General features: G+C 42.0%; 1 protein-coding gene across 11 annotated transcripts in view; it reads right to left on the bottom strand.

Moving 5' to 3' along the window:
• The window catches only part of SLC7A6 (solute carrier family 7 member 6), a 28952-nt gene that overhangs the window by 10127 nt on the left and 303 nt on the right, over positions 1–18522 (bottom strand). The window contains exons 1-6 of one of the 11 annotated variants that reach the window (XM_042821858.1): positions 18451–18499; positions 17639–17679; positions 12367–12932; positions 8653–8778; positions 6889–7033; positions 4528–4651 (exon numbers count right to left, since the gene is read on the bottom strand). In XM_042821858.1, coding sequence (XP_042677792.1) covers positions 4528–4651; positions 6889–7033; positions 8653–8778; positions 12367–12901 — 930 coding nt within the window. In that variant the 5' untranslated portion in view covers positions 12902–12932; positions 17639–17679; positions 18451–18499. Of the gene's footprint in view, positions 1–4527; positions 4652–6888; positions 7034–8652; positions 8779–12366; positions 12933–13052; positions 13155–17638; positions 17680–17761; positions 17818–18405; positions 18503–18522 lie in introns of those variants that run through there. The other 10 variants (XM_042821856.1, XM_042821861.1, XM_042821857.1 and 7 more) reach the window with 10 other exon arrangements.

Below are 18522 nucleotides of genomic sequence, written 5' to 3'. Positions count from 1 at the left end.
TGAACTGTTTTCTCAGTTTTCAGCTTCTCAGGCCTTTAAGGGGCTAATTCCTAAGGGAAACATAGACCATGATCTATGGTGATCAGGAAGCTGCCCAAATAAAAAAGCCACTGAGCACATCAGGTTTCTTACTGTCATAGATCACATTTGTCACGATACTGTATGATATCTGCTCAGTTTGACCAAGTTAGATTTATTGTTGCGTATTATAAAGACAGGAGAGAGGGAGAACATCAACTGGAAGCACTGCCAGAAAATCATAAAGGTGACATAGAAAGGCATTAAAGAAAAAATTGTTCAGATCTCCTGTCATTCTTGTTTCATCTGCCATTCTGTTGGTCGAATTATTTAAAGAGGCATAATTATCTCCTTGTATTATTGATAATTCTAATTAACAGTTCTTCCATTATAAGGTACAGAACATGCATTTCATCCAAAGGAACCTTACTGGAAGGTGTGAGCATAACTATGGATAGTGGATGTGACACAGGCAGCTAAAGACAAGCAGGTTTCCCTCTTCAGGAAAGAAGCCACTGACTGGCCAAATGAAGTAAGGCAAATAACACACAAGGTCTAATAGTAACTTGGCAATTTCTGGCTAAATTTAGCAAAATGAACATTTCAAAAGTTGTTCAACTATCCACCGTGGAAAATTTAAACCATTAAGTCACACAGACTCCCATGCTTCTATCTCACTGGAGGAGGAGGTATGCCAAAGCAAAGCAAGTCTGTTTTAGAATATGAGCACACCAGGTTAAGTTGGACTGATCAGTGCCAGATTCACAAGATAGAATTCAAAGACACAGCTGAAATTGGATGTAGATTTGGAATAAAGATGGCTGAGCTGTACAGCCTCGTGAAAGATGACAGCCAGCTATGCAGAGCAATCAGCTGCTTCTATCACAAAGCATTTTTAATTTTTCTGACTGGAAGCAAGCTGCTAAATGCTACCCACTGTATGAATGCAATCAACCAGACAGAAAAAAGAAAAAAAGACACGACCACACAGAAGAAGCAGGGAACAAGCTACGTTCACAGGGTATGCCAGCTAGCATACTCTTCCCTGTTAGAAGATGAGGTAGCCCAAAAAAGATCAAGTGACTGAGGAGCCAGCTGCCCTCTTCATGAACAAACATTACAATGGCACTCTTAATAGCAAGAAATAGCTGTTCAAGGACATGGGAAACTGAAATAAAATTTCTGCACTTTTTTCTGTGTGTTTTTGCTACAGAGGAACTGATTCATGTGCATTAATCTCAACAGCAGCGGTTGTGATGGCTTGCATACAGAAGTGAAACAGAAGTGAGAACTGAAACACTGACAGGAGAAAGGAAGTGATTTTCACATGATCAGCATATGGCTGAAAAGCATTTGCAGACTCCTAAGCTAGCTGTTGCCACATTACTTCACTTACTTCAACAAAAAAAGAACTTTAAGAAACTGAGTTTCTTAGCTCTGACAGTGCAATTAAACCGGAAGCAAAGCCCATGCTGAACTAAAAGGAAGGCCATTATATCATTTAGTTTCATATCAGTCCTTGGTAAGATCTCTTTCACCTCTCAGCCATTAAGAAAAACAGAATGTGAGGTGATGTGCAAAGACGCACTACTGCTACCATTTCTTTTACTTGGAACCTTTCCTCTCCTCATTTAGAAACTGGTGGCATGCTCCTTCTAGCTCAAAGCTGTTTGACTGAAATGAATGTAAGAAAGATACTCCTACCCAGATTGATGCAGACAGGCTAAGTTTAGCAGCTGCTTTACTACACAAAAGGTTCTGAAATGCAGCAACATTATTGAAATTTTTCTTTAAAAATTCCTTATAGTAGTTTTATGTAACCACTACTTACAAGATAAAAAGGAAACGACAGCTGTCTGTGTCACACATCACGTGTGGTCTGCTCACATAGCCCACAATGCACTCATGAAGAAACTCTCCCAGTTATTGCCATTTGCTGCTTAATGGTTTGCACTGTTCCGCAGACTCAGAGCTAAGGGCAGCTTCCCTTTTAGGACAGGCTAAACCACTAAACCACAGGATATATTCCAAGAGCACACCTTCTGCATTCATCTACTGCAATCTGAAATATCAGCAAGCATTACACAGCGTGTGTGTCAGATCACCAGTTCTACTCTACCCCATTCCTTGCTGAGGTCCACACTGATTGTTAATATATTAGCAGACCAAGCTTAAAATTGGTTTCTAAAACTGGGCAATTGAATTTGAATCAGCAACAAAAAGGAATCGTTAATGAGTCGTGTTAAGTTCAGCTGAACTTCCACCTTTTCATTCCAAAAGGGATATAAGAAATGGCACTCAGCAAAACACTGTTTGCCAGCCAGTAGCATCTCAGCAAAAATGCCTTTAGACAGTTATGCCTTTAGTTTAGTTAAACTTTTAAGTGCAAGCATTTGGCAATCCTGAGATCTAATGAAAAAGCACAGCCGTAGATGTCTAAAGTCAATCATCCCATTAAGTTCCATTAAAACTATCACAACCCATAAATCCCTTGGAATCTCAAACACATTTTCATTTATACTCTAGTCACCTAACATGTCAGCAAGCAATTAGATTACTGAGGATTAAGTCACCTTCCTTCTTTTTTTAATCTTCCATTTTCACATGCATCCCATAAAAGGAGACCTGATCATTTCTGCGAGCTGCAATTTCATTATGATTATATTGAGTATATATGTATAGACACACAAATGTATATATACACAAATAAATATATACTCATTTATCTAAAACCATGTCAAATAACTATATGAAGTACAGGTAAAATCACAAAGAATTAGCCTTGGGTTTCACCTGCATGTTAATGTCCAGGCATCCCTGATCCCTTCTTTATCTAGTCACCCTTTCCTGCTGCAGTGCAACCACCTGCTCTCCACAGCCACAGGGACTGGAGGGGCCACAGACTGAACCATTCCCTCAAAGTTCCCAAGGTGGATCAGCCCTCCTGGTCCCGTCACCAAACAGCCATGTAAACCCTCTGTGCTGGCAATGCCAGGAGCTGAGCAGTAAACACAGCGTGCTCTTGGTGGGCAGCCTGCTCTGGAGAGTTTCATTGCTGTCAAAACAAAATATTTTCCAAATCTTCTAAAGAAAACAATAGTGTATTGCTTTCCTGAACTCATGATGGACAGTTGTAGTGGCTTTTAGTTTTGTCTGGATTAATTCATTATAGAGAAGAATTTAAAATACTATTGAGAGCACTGAAAGATACTGTGTATGGGATACCATAGCCTACAACAGAAACATTGTGGAGACATCATGACCCTTCCTACATGCTGACTCAAAATTAAATATTTTCCATCCCTGTCTTCTCTTGTTTCATTCTGAAGTGTTTCATCAAGTCTGTAATGATGCATTTTATGACAACTTGCCATCTCTGCATTCAAGTTAAGAGGAGGCCAAGGATTAGAATTTATCTGCTTTCGATACGTTTTGAAATAAATGTCTGCATAACTACTTTTGAGACAACAGCCTACAACTCACATTTACCATAAACTATTTTGCAAGCTTACATTAAACCCCAATACTTCAAGTTTTAAATATGTCAGCTAAGTGCTCTTGCCTAACCTTCTGCCCAAATGCATTTATACAAGAACTTGCTGATGGGCTAAACCAGCTTTTATCACATAATCCCCTATGGGAACCAAGTGTGTATTTCCTTTATTTTGATTAATTTAACTTTCTCTGCTCATTGTCCAGCTACTTAAATTTTAGAAGCTACATGGGAATATAAAGGGGAGGAAGGCTATTTCTTTTCCTCCAATGTAAATATCCAGACAGGTGGTGAGATTTTGCCCATAAAATCTAAAGGATACATTAATCAGAAATACAGCTACAGGAAAAGGAAGCAAAACAAAAAAAAGAAAACCCTTCACTTTTGTATAATGACCAGCTTTGAGTACAAAACATCTTTTGTCCGACTTTCATTTTAAGAAGCTTTATACTTTAATTGGACTTGAACTTCTATCCATAAACAAAAAAACAATTTAAATATTAAAAGCTGCTGTTGTAATTAATACAACCTTGGGAAGATGGGGATTTAAGTTACTGAAAAGGAGATGTAACGCTAAACTAAAGCTAAAAGCTAATGCAACACACTCCTCTCCAGATATGCATCACACCAGTGAATACCCAAGCAGAATGTTGGGCTTTTTCAATACTACAGCATGAAGGAACAGAAAAGACCATTATGTACTAATGAGTCTAACTTACAATCAGCTCAAAACACACAAGTCTTGTTGGCTTCCACGCAAAACACATTAACAAGCTGTATCTGAGCTTATTTTATTCAGTCTGCTCATACATTACCATTGCACATCATTTCATTAACTATTTTTCACGTTAAGATCAAATTTTCACGGCGAGTCTTTTCTTCTCTCTGTATTCACTGAAGCACTACAGGAGAGTAAGGACTTTTTTCCTGTTTTGTTCCGCTTGAGAAACACATGAAACACATCCCTAAGAAGTGAAGGGTGAGTAACACAGCAAAGTGCCACATGTTCAACTTACCACTGCCACAGCATCACTAGAGAGAACAGCCTGAACATCCAGCACTGTATAGTAAGCTACATTGGTCATAATGTAGATGACAGTCACAATTGGCATAGACACAGCAATAGCCAGGGGCAAGTTCCTGTAAGACAAGGAAATAATAAAACCCACAGCCTAAGGAAAAAATCAGTAACAGAATTATCTCACTGATTTGCATCCTTCACCTTAGAGATGAAAGGTACGAAGATAAAATAAAGATTTCAAAATAGGTAGCTCTGGAAGACTTTGGTTTCTTTCAAAACTGGAAATTCTAATACAGAATACTAGCAGAATTAGAAATGTAATGTAGTACATCTTCACATAAATTATGTACAAAGAGAGATTCTATGCTGTTCTTCAACACCCTAACTTTAGGGTTTCCAGATCAGTGACAACAGCCTTCAAATCCACCTGCCTTAAATTATTTCCTACTGGCCATGTTAAGCACCATAGGTAGAATCCAGAGGGGCAGAGCTCTGAGCCACTGCACTCATTCTGCCTGGAGAATGCTGTAGTCTAGCATGAGAGCATGGAGATCCACTACGCCAAAGTAAAAGCCTTTATCTCATCTGCACTCATGACAGCACAGAACAAACTAAGCAGGCTGCTTAATATTGGTGATTATGGACATGGTTCAGTGGTGGACTCGCAGTGTGAGGTGCATGGTTGGACTTGGAACCAAATATACACAGCACTTCTTTCAGCCTTCCTCTCCCAGTCACTCACTTTAAAGTCAAAAACACAGAATGGTGACACAGATGAGCATCTGACACGAACACAACAACAGAAACACACAAAAGCAAATGAACAAAAGAACCACAAAACAAAAATGAAGCACACTTCAGAAGATTCTTCAATGCCAGGCTAATGCAGAAAGCTGGAATTTGAATTTTATCAGCTTCATTTGTCAATGAAAGTTGTGTGAGGCACTACTGCCTGTAAATAACAAACGTACCAAAAGAAGTTTTCATCAGCCATGTATCCTGTGGGACTTTTTTTTTTCCACAAACAATACACCTAACACAAGTGTTACCCAATTGTCAACACAGAACAATACACGAATTCTGAGATGGGAAAGTACAGCACTCAGAAGGGGATGCCTTTCAGCAGGAGCAAAAACAACAAACATTTTAATTGCAAACATAACATGGACATCTATTCTAAACACCTATAATAAATCTTTGCAAGACATTTCAAAGAAATACTGTCATCAACCTGAAATTCTGTCTGACTAAAAATAGTTATTTTTAGAATTAAAAATAATTATCCACTATTTCATATTTTTAACACACAATTCTACTGTTAAATAAATGCACAGCACAGAACCCTGGAGTAACAGAAGGAATTGTACAAGAAAACAACAAAAACTCTCGTTCTTTATCTTCCAGCTACAGCAATCCAAGCTGTTGCTTATAATAGGAAGCAAAAAAAATCAAATGGCATTCTATTTTTAACATAAAGGTGTCTGCTTACAGACTCAAGACCAAACAGGACTCGTGTAATCAGTCACACTTTTATACCACGCGTTCATGTAAAAGATAACATTCTTCAATATTAGAATTATTGCACAGATAAACATAGTCCAGACTTGCACAGCTACTACAGCGCAGCATTAACACCTGTTGCAACTAAAAGTATCAGATTCATAGAACAGCCTGGGTTGCAAAGCACCACAATGCTCATCTGGTTCCAACCCCTGCTGTGTGCAGGTCACCAACCAGCAGCCCAGGCTGCCCAGAGCCACATCCAGCCTGGCCTCGAATGCCTGCAGGGATGGGGCATCCACAGCCTCCTTGGGCAACCTGTGCCAGTGCCTCACCGCCCTCTGGGTGAAAAACTTCCTCCTAACATCCAACCTAAACCTCCTCTGTCTCGGTTTAAAACCATTCCCCCTTGTCCTATCACCACCCACCCTCACAAACAGCCGTTCCCCCTCCTGTTTATATGCCCCCTTCAAGTATTGGAAGGCCACAATGAGGTTTTCCTGGAGCCTTCTCTTCCCCAAGCTAAACAAGTCCAGTTCCCTCAGACAGGAGAGGTGCTCCAGCGCTCTCTTCCTCTCAGTGGCCCTCCTCTGGATCTGCTCCAAGAGTACGTGCTGGCTTGAACTAAAAGCTTATCAAGCATTGAATAGAGCATTCTGCAATCATCTAGACTCATTAGTTCTCACAACTTTGATTAAAGCTAATAATTCTTAGCTGGTGATTATCCATGGCCTTGCCATCAGAGAGCATGGAGTAGTTTTCATTCATTTCCATATAAGTTTAGAACTCATTAGCAAAAGACATACAAAATGAGCAGCTGGGAATAACCAGGTTTTAGGAAGCTCAGATCTCTCACCTTTCTGGGTTTTTGATCTCTTCAGTCACAAAATTGAGAGTGTCCCAACCAGAATAAGAGAACAAGGCAGAGTAGAGTGCGAGGGAAATGTCTCCGATATCAACAGAAGATCCCTCAAAAGAGTTCTGAAAGTGTGATGAATATCCTGCATACAGAGAAGACACAATGAGCTGCAGGATAATCAAATACACCAAGTCATTTCCTTTAGTTTGGCACACAGACACAAAAAACTCAGAAATTGTAACTTCCTCAAAGCTGCCTTCTGAACACTTCATCTCCACTCTGTGCTTCAGCCATGAGACTAAGCAGAGCACGTAAGGAACTCCAAGCTATGCTCTGTGGATGACACTACTACTGTAACAACACACCCTCCTGCCTACAAGGGCACAAAAGCTTGAGGAACACTGGATTCAGACTGAACTACAAACAAGGAGCAGTGATCGCTCTCAGACCTTTAATATCACTATAAAATAATTCGCTCTCTCCTGCTGTAACCTTTTAAACTTCCTGTCATTTAGCCCATGCATAAAACAAAGACTAGGCTTGTTTTCAGATAACAGTGACAATACATAAAAGCAGATTTAAAAAAAAAAAAAAGTTATCTATTAATAACAGGCAACAGAACAATAAAGAGAATATAAAGTATTGCTGAGAAAATTTTATCAAGCTAAGAGGGAAACGTGTGTTTTTTGTACCAGCATTTGTGAGAATGCATGTCAGCTTTTGACCTTCAGCAAATCAAAATTCCTTCCTCATCTTGGCAGCTGCATATATTCAGACTACTTCACACATACAGAACAGTGACTTGTTATGCCACTCCAAAATGTGCCCTGCACTATGCATCCCAAAGTCTTTAGACTTCATCAGAACTGGACAGGAAGTATTTGAGACCTCTTATCTACCCTCACATCTATTTCCTGCTTTTTATCCTCATCACAGATTGCTATTCCCTTGGCACAAACATAGGCAGAGTAATTGCTGAGTTAGAAATTGAGAAATGAGCCAAGGAGAACTTAGTATGGAACAAGCTTAGCAGCTATGAAACAGACATGCTGAGCACAGAGCACTCTGGCAAGGTGCTCAGCTGTGCTATTCTTGCTCCATTCGCAGTAGTTTCTTTCAGCAACAACCACTTAGAGCAAGGGATATAAACTGCCAGACTCATAGGAAAAGGCATTTGTGGCAGCTTTGAAGCAGGGTAATTTTATTCATTTCAAGTTATGTCTAATTATTCTGTCTAAGTTAGCACAGCAATAAATCCTCCTCAAGGGAAAGGCAAAGAATAAAACTTGGTTGAGAATTTTCTCCTTGAACTTGAAGGCACAAGCCCAGCACACACAAGACACACAAAATCCCCAAAAGCATCAACTTTCTAACTTTCAACAGCTGTAACAGCACTCAGGATTTGAGCATGAAAACAACGACGAGCTGCTGTCACACAGATCTGGTCACATGCTCTTACACGTCTGTCTGCCTTCAGGTTCAGTCACCTTCCGACCTGCACTAAGTTAATTTTGTGAAAACAACACTCAGTTGACCTCAGTGCAAAGTAAGATGTTCTTGCACAGGAACTCACAGCTTTCTTCACTCCTATGGTATTTTGCTAGCTCTGCATTTTTCTGTTTCCCTTTATTATTCCCCACAGCAGGCAGTAAGGGGCATGAAATGGCTGAGCAACTAGTTACTTTCTTTCTCCTAGCTCAAAGTCAACTGAGATAGGATAGCTTATCACAATGCCATATTACTCCATGATTATATGCTTACCCTGGCATATTTTAACAATTCCAGTTACGATGATAGCAATAAGAGCAGCAACTTTAGCATAAGTGAATATATCCTGCACCCGTGTTCCCCATTTTACATAGGCACAATTTACAAATGTTAGAAGACCTAGAGGCGGGGAGAAGAAAAACAAATTAAAAAGCAATTTGAACATTATTCAATTTAATTCATTTTTCAAAGATAATAAGCACTCACCTGTTACACTGCTACTTAGACTAAACCAAGCAGAGTACCAGCATGTAGGTATTGAAAACACACTGGTTGAAAACAAACCAAAAAACAACAGAGGAAACACACATAAAACACACTGTTTCAGAAGAGGGAAGGAAAGACTTTCCCCACATTGGTGGTCCTCTGAAAACATGATCCATTTCCTGGCTACTCCTCATCAGATACATTCTGCAACAATTTTGAAGTGAGAGAAACCAAGGCATGAAATTATTAACTTAAATTCACCAATATTGTTCCGATAAATGAAAGATCATCCAAAAAATCCTTTAAGTAAATATTTAAAATAGTGCTTTAAAAGGTTTTCCCCCCCTTCGTTGTTAAGTCTGAGGATGAGTTCAACAACCACAAAGTATTTAAAATACAGAACTTGGTCACAGGCAATTCGTTGCTCTTTTCCAGTTGTGTTATACTGAATTAACAACTGAGACTAGAATAGACCTGACCAAATGACATGGTAACTATTGCATTATGTCAGGGAATTGAAACAAGATGATATTTAAGATCTTTTCCAACACAAATTATTCTATGATTCTGTATTTTTAGGAACTGGTAGCAAATACTGCATATTCAAAGTACATCCTTCCCTCTACCCCACAATGAATCAGTGTCAGACCTATTTCACAAGATTGAAATAGAGCTTAAGTTCCAGATTTCACAAGTATTTTACTAACAGCAGCTGACTAAACTTACTCATATGATCAACTTCCCACAAAAATGCTTTTCAAGCTGCTGTTGAAATACTGTTTTTGTGGCTCTCAACACTTTGCTTTTTCCTCAGGCAGAGAGCCAACCAATGCTGAGTACTTCACAGGTTCAGTATCTTCAGTGTCCTTTACTCAATAAAAAACGGCCAGTGAACACTTTGCTTATCCAGATTACCATTCTATTCTTTATTTCAACCCTTATGCATTTTCCTCTAATTCTCAGTGCTTCCACTAGCTAGCAAAAACCTGGTTAAGTTGCACTGCAGTTTTTATCTCCGTAGAATTTTCTTGTGCTGTGTCTTTTTAACACGTGCATACATAAAAATTCAACTTGATAAAGAAGTAAGGTGGCAGCAAATCAAAATTAGAGATGTGATAAATCATTTCCTTTCCCATAATCCAAGAACAATATGATCCTATTAAGATATAAAAGTAATAAGCACAGTTACCAAACAGAAGAGTAATCATGTAAAAGATAACAAAAGAAGGGTAATGATCTCATTGCTGGTGTGGGCACTGCAGAGCAGCTGAACCAGACTCCACAGAGCTTGGCAAGAGGGGAAAAATAGTTGTATCAAATTTCAAAAGGCAGCAGTGCCAGCTAGCAAAGAGCCCTCAGGATGAAAACAACTCTACTGGTCTCTGCTCTTCAGAGTAAACGACTGGTGTTACTCACACAGTGTTTGCTCACAGGGTGTATTGCAGGGTGCATTTCTCATTTTTTTTTTTTTAAGGAATTTTCAATTAGGAGCAACTCTTACTAGCTCTTCCTTATTCTGAATCAAAGTTTGCTCTCCAGGTAAAATGCTATTCTGTCTCTGGAGTCTTTAAAAAAGATAAATGAAAGAAAACAATGAAGAATCTGAACAAATCATGTCCTTTCTTTTAATAACATTATCCTCTCATGTTTTCTTCAATTTAATATCACTTAGCTACTTAAGGTTGCTGTGAACTGCCATGTTTAGTTCTGCAGCACCAGATGCCAACCCAGTTTCCAAAACAAATGACAAAGCAGTGCTGTGTAACTCTGAGACAGACCTCACCAGAGTACTGCTGTTGTACTGTTAGAGCAAAACACCACCAAGAGCCCACCTACTTTCACATACAATCTATACACAACCAGTGTTCAGACTTTGGCTGCCAGCAGCTTCATTAATACAGCATTGACCTTATCCACAGGTAAGGAATGACACAACTGCAGCCCTGCCAGGGAGCAGCATAGGCTTCAGCAGCAACAGCCACATGAAGCTGGAGAGCAGGGATTTGTGTCAGCCTGAGGCCTGGAACAAGGCAAGACAATCATTTAAACCACAGCATGGACAGTTACAATAAGTCTTTCATCTCCACGACTGTGACCTTGCTGACACGTCTTCAGAAGAAAAGGGAGAGGGGAGGGAGGAAGAAAAAACCAAAAGATGCTAGATTTCCTCTCTTAGCAACAAATCTGTGGCAGGATAATTTGGGACAGTACCTGTCCAAGGAACGTGGACGTGATGTTACAGGTCCTTCATTCCTGCCCTGAAGCTGTCACAACAAAATGTGCTCACACATCTGAGGGTGGGGAGGGAACACAGTTGAGTAAGCTGACAGATATTTTTGTAGAAAGTATGTCATTATTCTTCCCATTAGCTGTGCCCCCAGGCCCACGTGAGTGCTTTCCGAGCAGTAACAAATTAACCCCCCAGAAATGGAGAGGGGAGTGTCTACAGCTAATTAGAGCTCAACTATTGGAAGCACACATGGCTACTGTGCCTGTTCCCTCCCCACAGTTCTGCATAGACAACCACACAAGGAACATCACAGCTATTTCAACAGGCTCCCTGTTGCCTCAGAAGGGAACCAAATAAGAACAGCTCATCTCCTTCCTGCATCAGTAAAAAGCTCGAGTTCCCTATCAGCTGAATGACAAGAACACAGGATGACAGGGAGGGCAGGCTCCATAGCATGCAGTGAGACTGCACAGTATGTAACCAAGGCTTTGCCAAGCAGACTTTCTGAAAGATATTTTTCATTCTGTACTGGAAATGAAGAACATGCATGTAGAATAAAAACTTAATATGAAATACCTAAAATCAAATCAAACATCATACAATCAGTTCCATTCTTTCCACGCAGCAAAACAATCCTGATTTGAAGCACATGATGTTTTTCCTCTATACTGACTAACCAAGCCAGCTGATTACAAACATTTCAGTGCTCTATCTGCACACAAGATTTCCTGATTTCAAAACAGCTTTATAACAGGTACAACTTTTTCTGATGCTACTGTTAATCACAAGCATAAAGAACCCTGAATGAACGATCACCACCAGGGTTTGGAATTAGATCACCTTATTTCCCTCCCAACCCAAGCCATTCTGTGGTTCTCTGATCTTCTGAAAATCGACCAGAGTAATCACCTAATCATGTCTACACTGAGAAATTATTGAAAAATAAATTACAGCAGAATTCACAGCATAAGAACGCACCAAGACCACACCAACAATATCTTAGGGTTTGATTTAATTTTTCTGAGGGAAAACAACCTGTTTTTCATTTTTCTCATGTGAGTCAACTTAGAAGTGTTAAACACTGTTCTGCGTCTGCATTAGAACACATCAACTCACAGAATAATACTTCAAAGTTGTTCATACCCTGGAAATAGTTGTTTTTCCTAGGGTAACTCAAATCATTTCAGTACACAACACTGGGATTTGGTAGGATTTGATTAAATGAAACTTAATTGCAGATTAAAAAAAATGACCATGGTAGAAATACTTACACTCACAAGCAGCTGCTATGAGACGACAAGCAATATATGGAGGATCACAAGATGGAAAGAAAGGTTGGACTATGTAGTTAGCAAAGGTGATTGCAATAACTGCCTGACTAGTTGGCTCAACAATTAGAAGTGAGGTCCACAAACGAATAAAAGCAATGAAGCTCCCAAATGACTCCAAGATGTACGCATAACTGGCTCCTGATTTTGTAATAGTGGTTCCAAGTTCAGCATAGCAGAGAGCTCCAAAGACTGAAAAAATCCCTCCAATTGCCCAAATTACTAGAGACAATCCGTAAGATTTGCTGTAGATGAGAACTCCTTTGGGTGAGACAAAAATACCTGAGCCAATCATGTTGCCTACTATCAGGCTTATCCCATTTAGCAAAGATATTTCTTTCTTCAGTTGCATTGTGTTTTGGTTTCCATCCTGTATTTCAGAGTGCTCGTTTGGATCTGTCTTGTCTGATTTACTGACGGGGCTGTATTCAGCCAGTGAGCTATGAGACTTAGCACAGTCTGTCCTTTCTCCCATCATGGAAGGGCTGTGAATTCTCCACGGCTCCGAACTGCAATCAAGAACAAAAGAGACAGCTGAAATCATGATAAAAATTGTTATTCTGCAACATTCTTGCCAAGTCTTCTTTCCAACTTCCCACCCTATGTGAAATCCCCTTCTATTACTTCACCTGCGTCATTACACAAAGGGAAATCCATGTGTAGTTGAAGCAAACAAACAAAAAACCAACATAGACACAGCGTGATACAAGTGCCAGCATAATTTAAGTAGAGAAAGAAATTTCCACCTCTGGGGGGGGGGGGGGAAGTAGGAAGGACAGAATTGAGGAACTACCCAGTTGAAAAAGAGCAGAGTCAAAATGAGGAAACATAAATAAATGAAAGCATTCTAAGACCAAACTGGAAGTCTGAAGCATGAACATAGATTTACTGCAGTGCTTACAAATTCATCAGATGTGCTTACTGTACTTACACAGGTAATCTAAGAGCAGGACTGCATGCTTTATCAACATAACGTAGGCTATAACAAGGGGCAATGGGAAGAGACAGTCCAGAATTCCCCTCATCTAACTGCTGATTTGTATCCCATAATAGTTTGCTTTTCCACCCTAAACCTTCTCCAAGAAATTCGGTTCCCAGCTCCCACTGCCTCATTTTTTGGCGTTATCTAGGAGTGCAGCCTGCCCATGAAAAAAACACACTACATCCAATCCAAAGCGTTGAATGGAATCTAACCAAAATGGCAAATGTACCTTTGATTACTAGGCTATCAACTGCATGAAGTGCAGACCCTACAGAATTACTGGAATGCACTACCTGCTCCTCATCAAACCTTCAGTGTGTGCTTCTGCCCTTTGCTATAGAACAGCATGCAGCTACTCAAACCACACAGGTACCTATGCAGCTAGTAGCAAACAAACATACAAAGTTTTGCTCGTCCCGTTAGAGGAAGCTTTCTGGAGGGAAAACTTAGTAATCAAACTTTTCCTTAAATTACCCAGCCAACAACTGTATACAGCAGAAAAGGAAATTTGGCTTGATGGAACTTAACTTCAATAGTTTTAAAGATACGAAAAGGATAAGGTCTATTTTCAATCAATAAAAAAGTAACTGAAACACGATGTTTCTTCAACTCATGTGAATGTTAAAGCTTCCCTCATATCGAAATAGAGACCGTGTCCTTTTGACTAATGAACAATGAGGTCCTCAATCTGTTTAGTTGAATGCCTTCCCATTTATTTTCTTCCCTCAGTAAAGAAACACTCTAAATATGCTTCATTGCTAAATACACATTTTATCAGTTTATACAAGTCAACATCTTATCTAGTGCCATCACATGCCATCAAATTTCACAATTTTGATTGGACCAAAACTTCCCATCTGTCCAGAAACTGCTCTTTCGGAACTTAAAAGCTAGACTGCTGCAACAGTGCATCCCTACTGGTATTAAACTAAATAGAGAAGAGGGATCCACATCATTTCCATGTTTGACTGTGCTCATATGTCAAACTGCAAAGAAAATCTCAAGCAAGTTCAGCTCACCAGTCGTTACCAGTCTTCCTTGTTATCTGTACCTGGCGACTCTTCCTAAATATGCACCTGTCTTCCACTGCTTCTGCCAAATGTGTTTGCAACCACAGACTGATTGATCTTCTGTTATTGGTGTAGTAGAGCTAAGTCTTCAGAAAACAGCCTCTCAGTCATACGATTATTTGGTTCGGTTTAAAAGGGAAGGCTCAGTTATAATTGTGTAGTACAAAACGTAACAACCAAAAACAAATATGATTCAGCCATCAGGAAGAGTAAATGTGTAAAACAGCAGGACAAGCAACGCGGGTGTCTTCATGACCAATTTGTGAACACCTGTCCCCAACAAAAACAGCACTGAACTTGAAATTGAGATTTAACTTGAAGTGTCTACTTTGTCTGAGACAGGACACTGGCTGCAAACACATTCCTGAAAGCACATCGCTCTGGAGAAATCTCAGCAGGGAATATAAGAGTACTATAGATATTACTATGGCATCCAACTGCCATTTGGAAAATGTGCCATTTGTAACTACACAGCTTTGTGATTTGCTATGCCACGTGCCCCACTTACTATTCCCATTTCTTCCTGGAACACCCTTCGAAAGCACTGCTCATTTGGAAGCAAGACTTTGAATAATCAAGCATTAAAGAATCACAGAATCAGAGGGTTGGAAGGGACCTCAAGGATCATGAATCTTCAACCCCCCTGCCACACACAGGGCCATCAATCTCCACATTTCATACCAGCCCAGGCTGCCCAGGGCCCCATCCAACCTGGCCTCCAGGGATGGACGGGGCATCCACAGCCTCTCTGGGCAGCTGTTCCAGCACCTCACCACTCTCATAGTACACAACTTCCTCCTGACATCCAACCTCAATCTCCCCTCCCTCAACTTAAAACCACTTCCCCTTGTCCTGCTGTTATCTACCATTTCAAAGAGTTGATTCCCCTTCTGTCTGTAGGTACTGAAGGCTGCAATGAGGTCACCCCACAGCCTTCTCTTTTCCATGCTGAACAAGCCCAGCTCCCTCAGCCTGTCTTTGTACAGGAGGTGCTCCAGCCCTCTGATCATCTTTGTGGCTCCTCTGGATTCTCTCCAACAGCTCTCTGTCTTTCTTGTACTGGGGGCTCCAGAACTGCACACAGTACTGCAGATGGGGCCTTAGAAGAGCAGAGTAGAGGGGGACAATCACCTCCCCGTCCCTGCTGGCCACCCCTCTCCTGATGGAGCCCAGGATTCCATTTGCCTTCCAAGCTGCAAGAGCACACTGCTGGCTCATGTTAAGTTCTTCATCTATCAAGACCCCCAGGTCCCTCTCCACAGGGCTGCTCTCAAGGACTGCTCCTTCCAGTCTGTCAATTGAATCATTCTAATCAAGTCAAATTTGATTCTTTCACACATAGGCAAGTGCTACACAGAGACATTGTCATTTACTTCACAGTCCAAAGTCCAGAAGTAAATTTAGTTACCTGTAAGTACAGAGCCTATCACTGTTCAAATGCCTCTAATCTCAATTAGCAGCACGTGACTGCTGTTCTTATAACTTTGTTACTGATGACCTTGACTGTTTCTTGCTCTATTCTACCCTACCTGAAAAAGAAAAACCACAATATCCTCCCAAGCTCGCTTACTTTCTCCCCAACACTCTTTCTTCCTCTTCAAGTCTGCTTCTGTTACTCACAGCTTGCGGTATCTTCCAACATCTAACATTTGAGCGAAGGTGCATTCAACAGCTCACTCAACATTTGGCATTTGATTCTCTTCTCTAACCTTGTTTGTTTTATACCCTTAAAGCCTCCAGGGCAGGAATTGCTTGTTCCCCTGAAACCGGTGTCTTATTACACTACTCCTAGGTCAGAACCAAAACTACCAGCAGGTTTGGGGTGTTTCTTTGGTTTACAAACTTCACTTAGCCAGAACTAAACCCACTAGCTTCAACCAACTGAAAGTTTGAAGATATATATATCTTCAAACACAAAGCAATTCTGTAATATTCCAGCTAAAAACAGAAGTCTAATGCTGCCAAAGCCCTGCCATAGGACTGCTAAGGCTAATGCAGGCTTATGGCATCACGCAAGCTAACACATGTATTTCTTCACCACTCACCCTTGTGCAATTCAAAGTCTTAACCTCTTGTTTTTGCTGATGGTTGCAGATGTGAGGAATCTTTTTGCTGATCTGCTCAGGATTTTTACTGGAGTAACAGTGTCATTGACATAGAAAACCCTCAATAGGAAAACAGGACGTAATGATCTGAAATTAAGATCACTTCAGACGTGCACATTCTCATAAGGCCTGTCACACACCGGCCACATTCCAAAAGAACTAACGAAGGTTAACGTGCCTTTAACCAAACACTAGGACTGAATTACAGTGTGACCTTCTTCCAAGAACAGGGATAGACGAAGACCCCTTTGTCCCACTCAGCACGACAGTAGCTGTCCAGATAGCAGGGAAAACCTTTGAGCCCATGTCCAGTACCAAACACTTACGTACAATACTTGCTCACTAGGAGAGATGACCAGTATTCCTGCCTCTGTCTTCTGCTGCTGTCCTGACTATGTGAACTAACCCTCACTGTAACACAACTTTACAGAGATACTCTATCTGCATATCCCAGCTGTAAAACTCCCATCAAGAAATTAAACAGTTGGTCCTGTGGGTAAGAGTCAAGCCCGCTCTACACCAACAAACAGCACAAACGCCTTCAGGGAGTTAAGCACCAACAGTGCAAAGGTTGTAAGTCCCAGAAATGCCTACTCCTTGTAGTGTATGTATTTAGGCACTTCACAGTCTGAGCACTTATGTGGGAAAGGCTTAGTCTGTCTAGGATGGTTCTTACTGCTTCTGGGAGAAGAAAATCCTGTCCAGGCCACACGCAGCCAGCAGACAGGAAGGCCTTGTGACAAAAGTAATCCCCAACGTAAAGATTTAACCTGTTCAGCCAAGTCTTGCGAGCTCCCATACATGAACACAGAATCAGTCACTAAAGTTGGAAAAGCCCACTGAGACCCCCAACCCATCCCCACCATTTCCACTGACTGCATCCCTCAGCATCACATCTACACCTCACTCTTCGCATCCTATAAACCAACACAAATCCTCAGAACAAATAAATGAGCTTGTAACATCCACTTTCAAGAAAGGGCAAGGTGTGTTTATTAAGTAAATTAAGTCATTTCTAGATCAATTATTCACTTGATGGTGTATCAGTAAATACGCACCTGTGCAAAGCTGTTCACGTGCTCTGAAACCCGGAGAGCTGCTGTGAACATCAGACGAAGGAAAGATCAGCCCACTCACAAACAACTTGGCAAATTTTGCTACAGTACCCATCCCATACAGACCTATCTCAGGAGCAGATTTCACACCCAGCCGCCTTAAAGCTGTGGCACAGAGCTCGCTGCGAGTGGAAAACAACACGTCACTACGGCTCCGCATTGCTCACGCTTCCCATTTATTCCCCTGGAAATTCAAAGCAGTTCCCGGCAGACCGCCCTCAGCAAGGAACCGGGCCGGGAGGGCGCGGGCAGCTGCTGGGAGGGGATGTCTGGACAAACACAGCTGCAGCGCCCAGCACGGAGGCCGCGGCGGTCCCAGTAACGCCGGCGTCTAGAGCTAACGCAGCTCAGCCCCCCGGCGACCGTTGCAGCGCGGCCACGGCTCCGTGTGCCGTCAGCAAACACGGGAAGCGCGAGGATAGAGCCGCTGGGGCCGCCGCTCTCCTCGAGGAGCCAAACCGAGCGCCGTTCCGCGCCCTCCGGGCAGCGCCGGCTGCGATCACGGCGGCCGCCGCGCGCCTCGGCGCCTCAGGGCTGAGGCGGGAGTCGGGCGGGCCGAGCGCGGCTCCTCAGCGCTTCGGCGACAAACCCGCGCGGCTCTCGCACCTGCGGCGGCCCCGGGTGCTGCGGAGAGGACCCCGCTGCCCGCCGCCCGGCCGGCCCCGCACCGCGGCTCCGGGCGGCTGCACCGGCGCGGCTGCCCGCGTTACCTCCGCTCCCGCCGGCTCCGCGCTCCGGGGATGCTCGGTCCTTACCGCACACGCACGATGGCGGCCGCTCCGCCTCGCAGCCTCGCGCCCGTCACGATCCGCCCCTCCCTCAGCAGG

The sequence above is a fragment of the Centrocercus urophasianus genome, unplaced genomic scaffold, assembly GCF_019232065.1.
Source record: "Centrocercus urophasianus isolate 14NV4802_14NV808 unplaced genomic scaffold, USGS_Curo_1.0 seq_2, whole genome shotgun sequence".
Taxonomy (NCBI): Eukaryota; Metazoa; Chordata; class Aves; order Galliformes; family Phasianidae; genus Centrocercus; species Centrocercus urophasianus.
The sequence above is the reverse complement of the archived record's forward strand: the minus strand, read 5'-3'. Positions and strand labels throughout refer to the sequence as shown.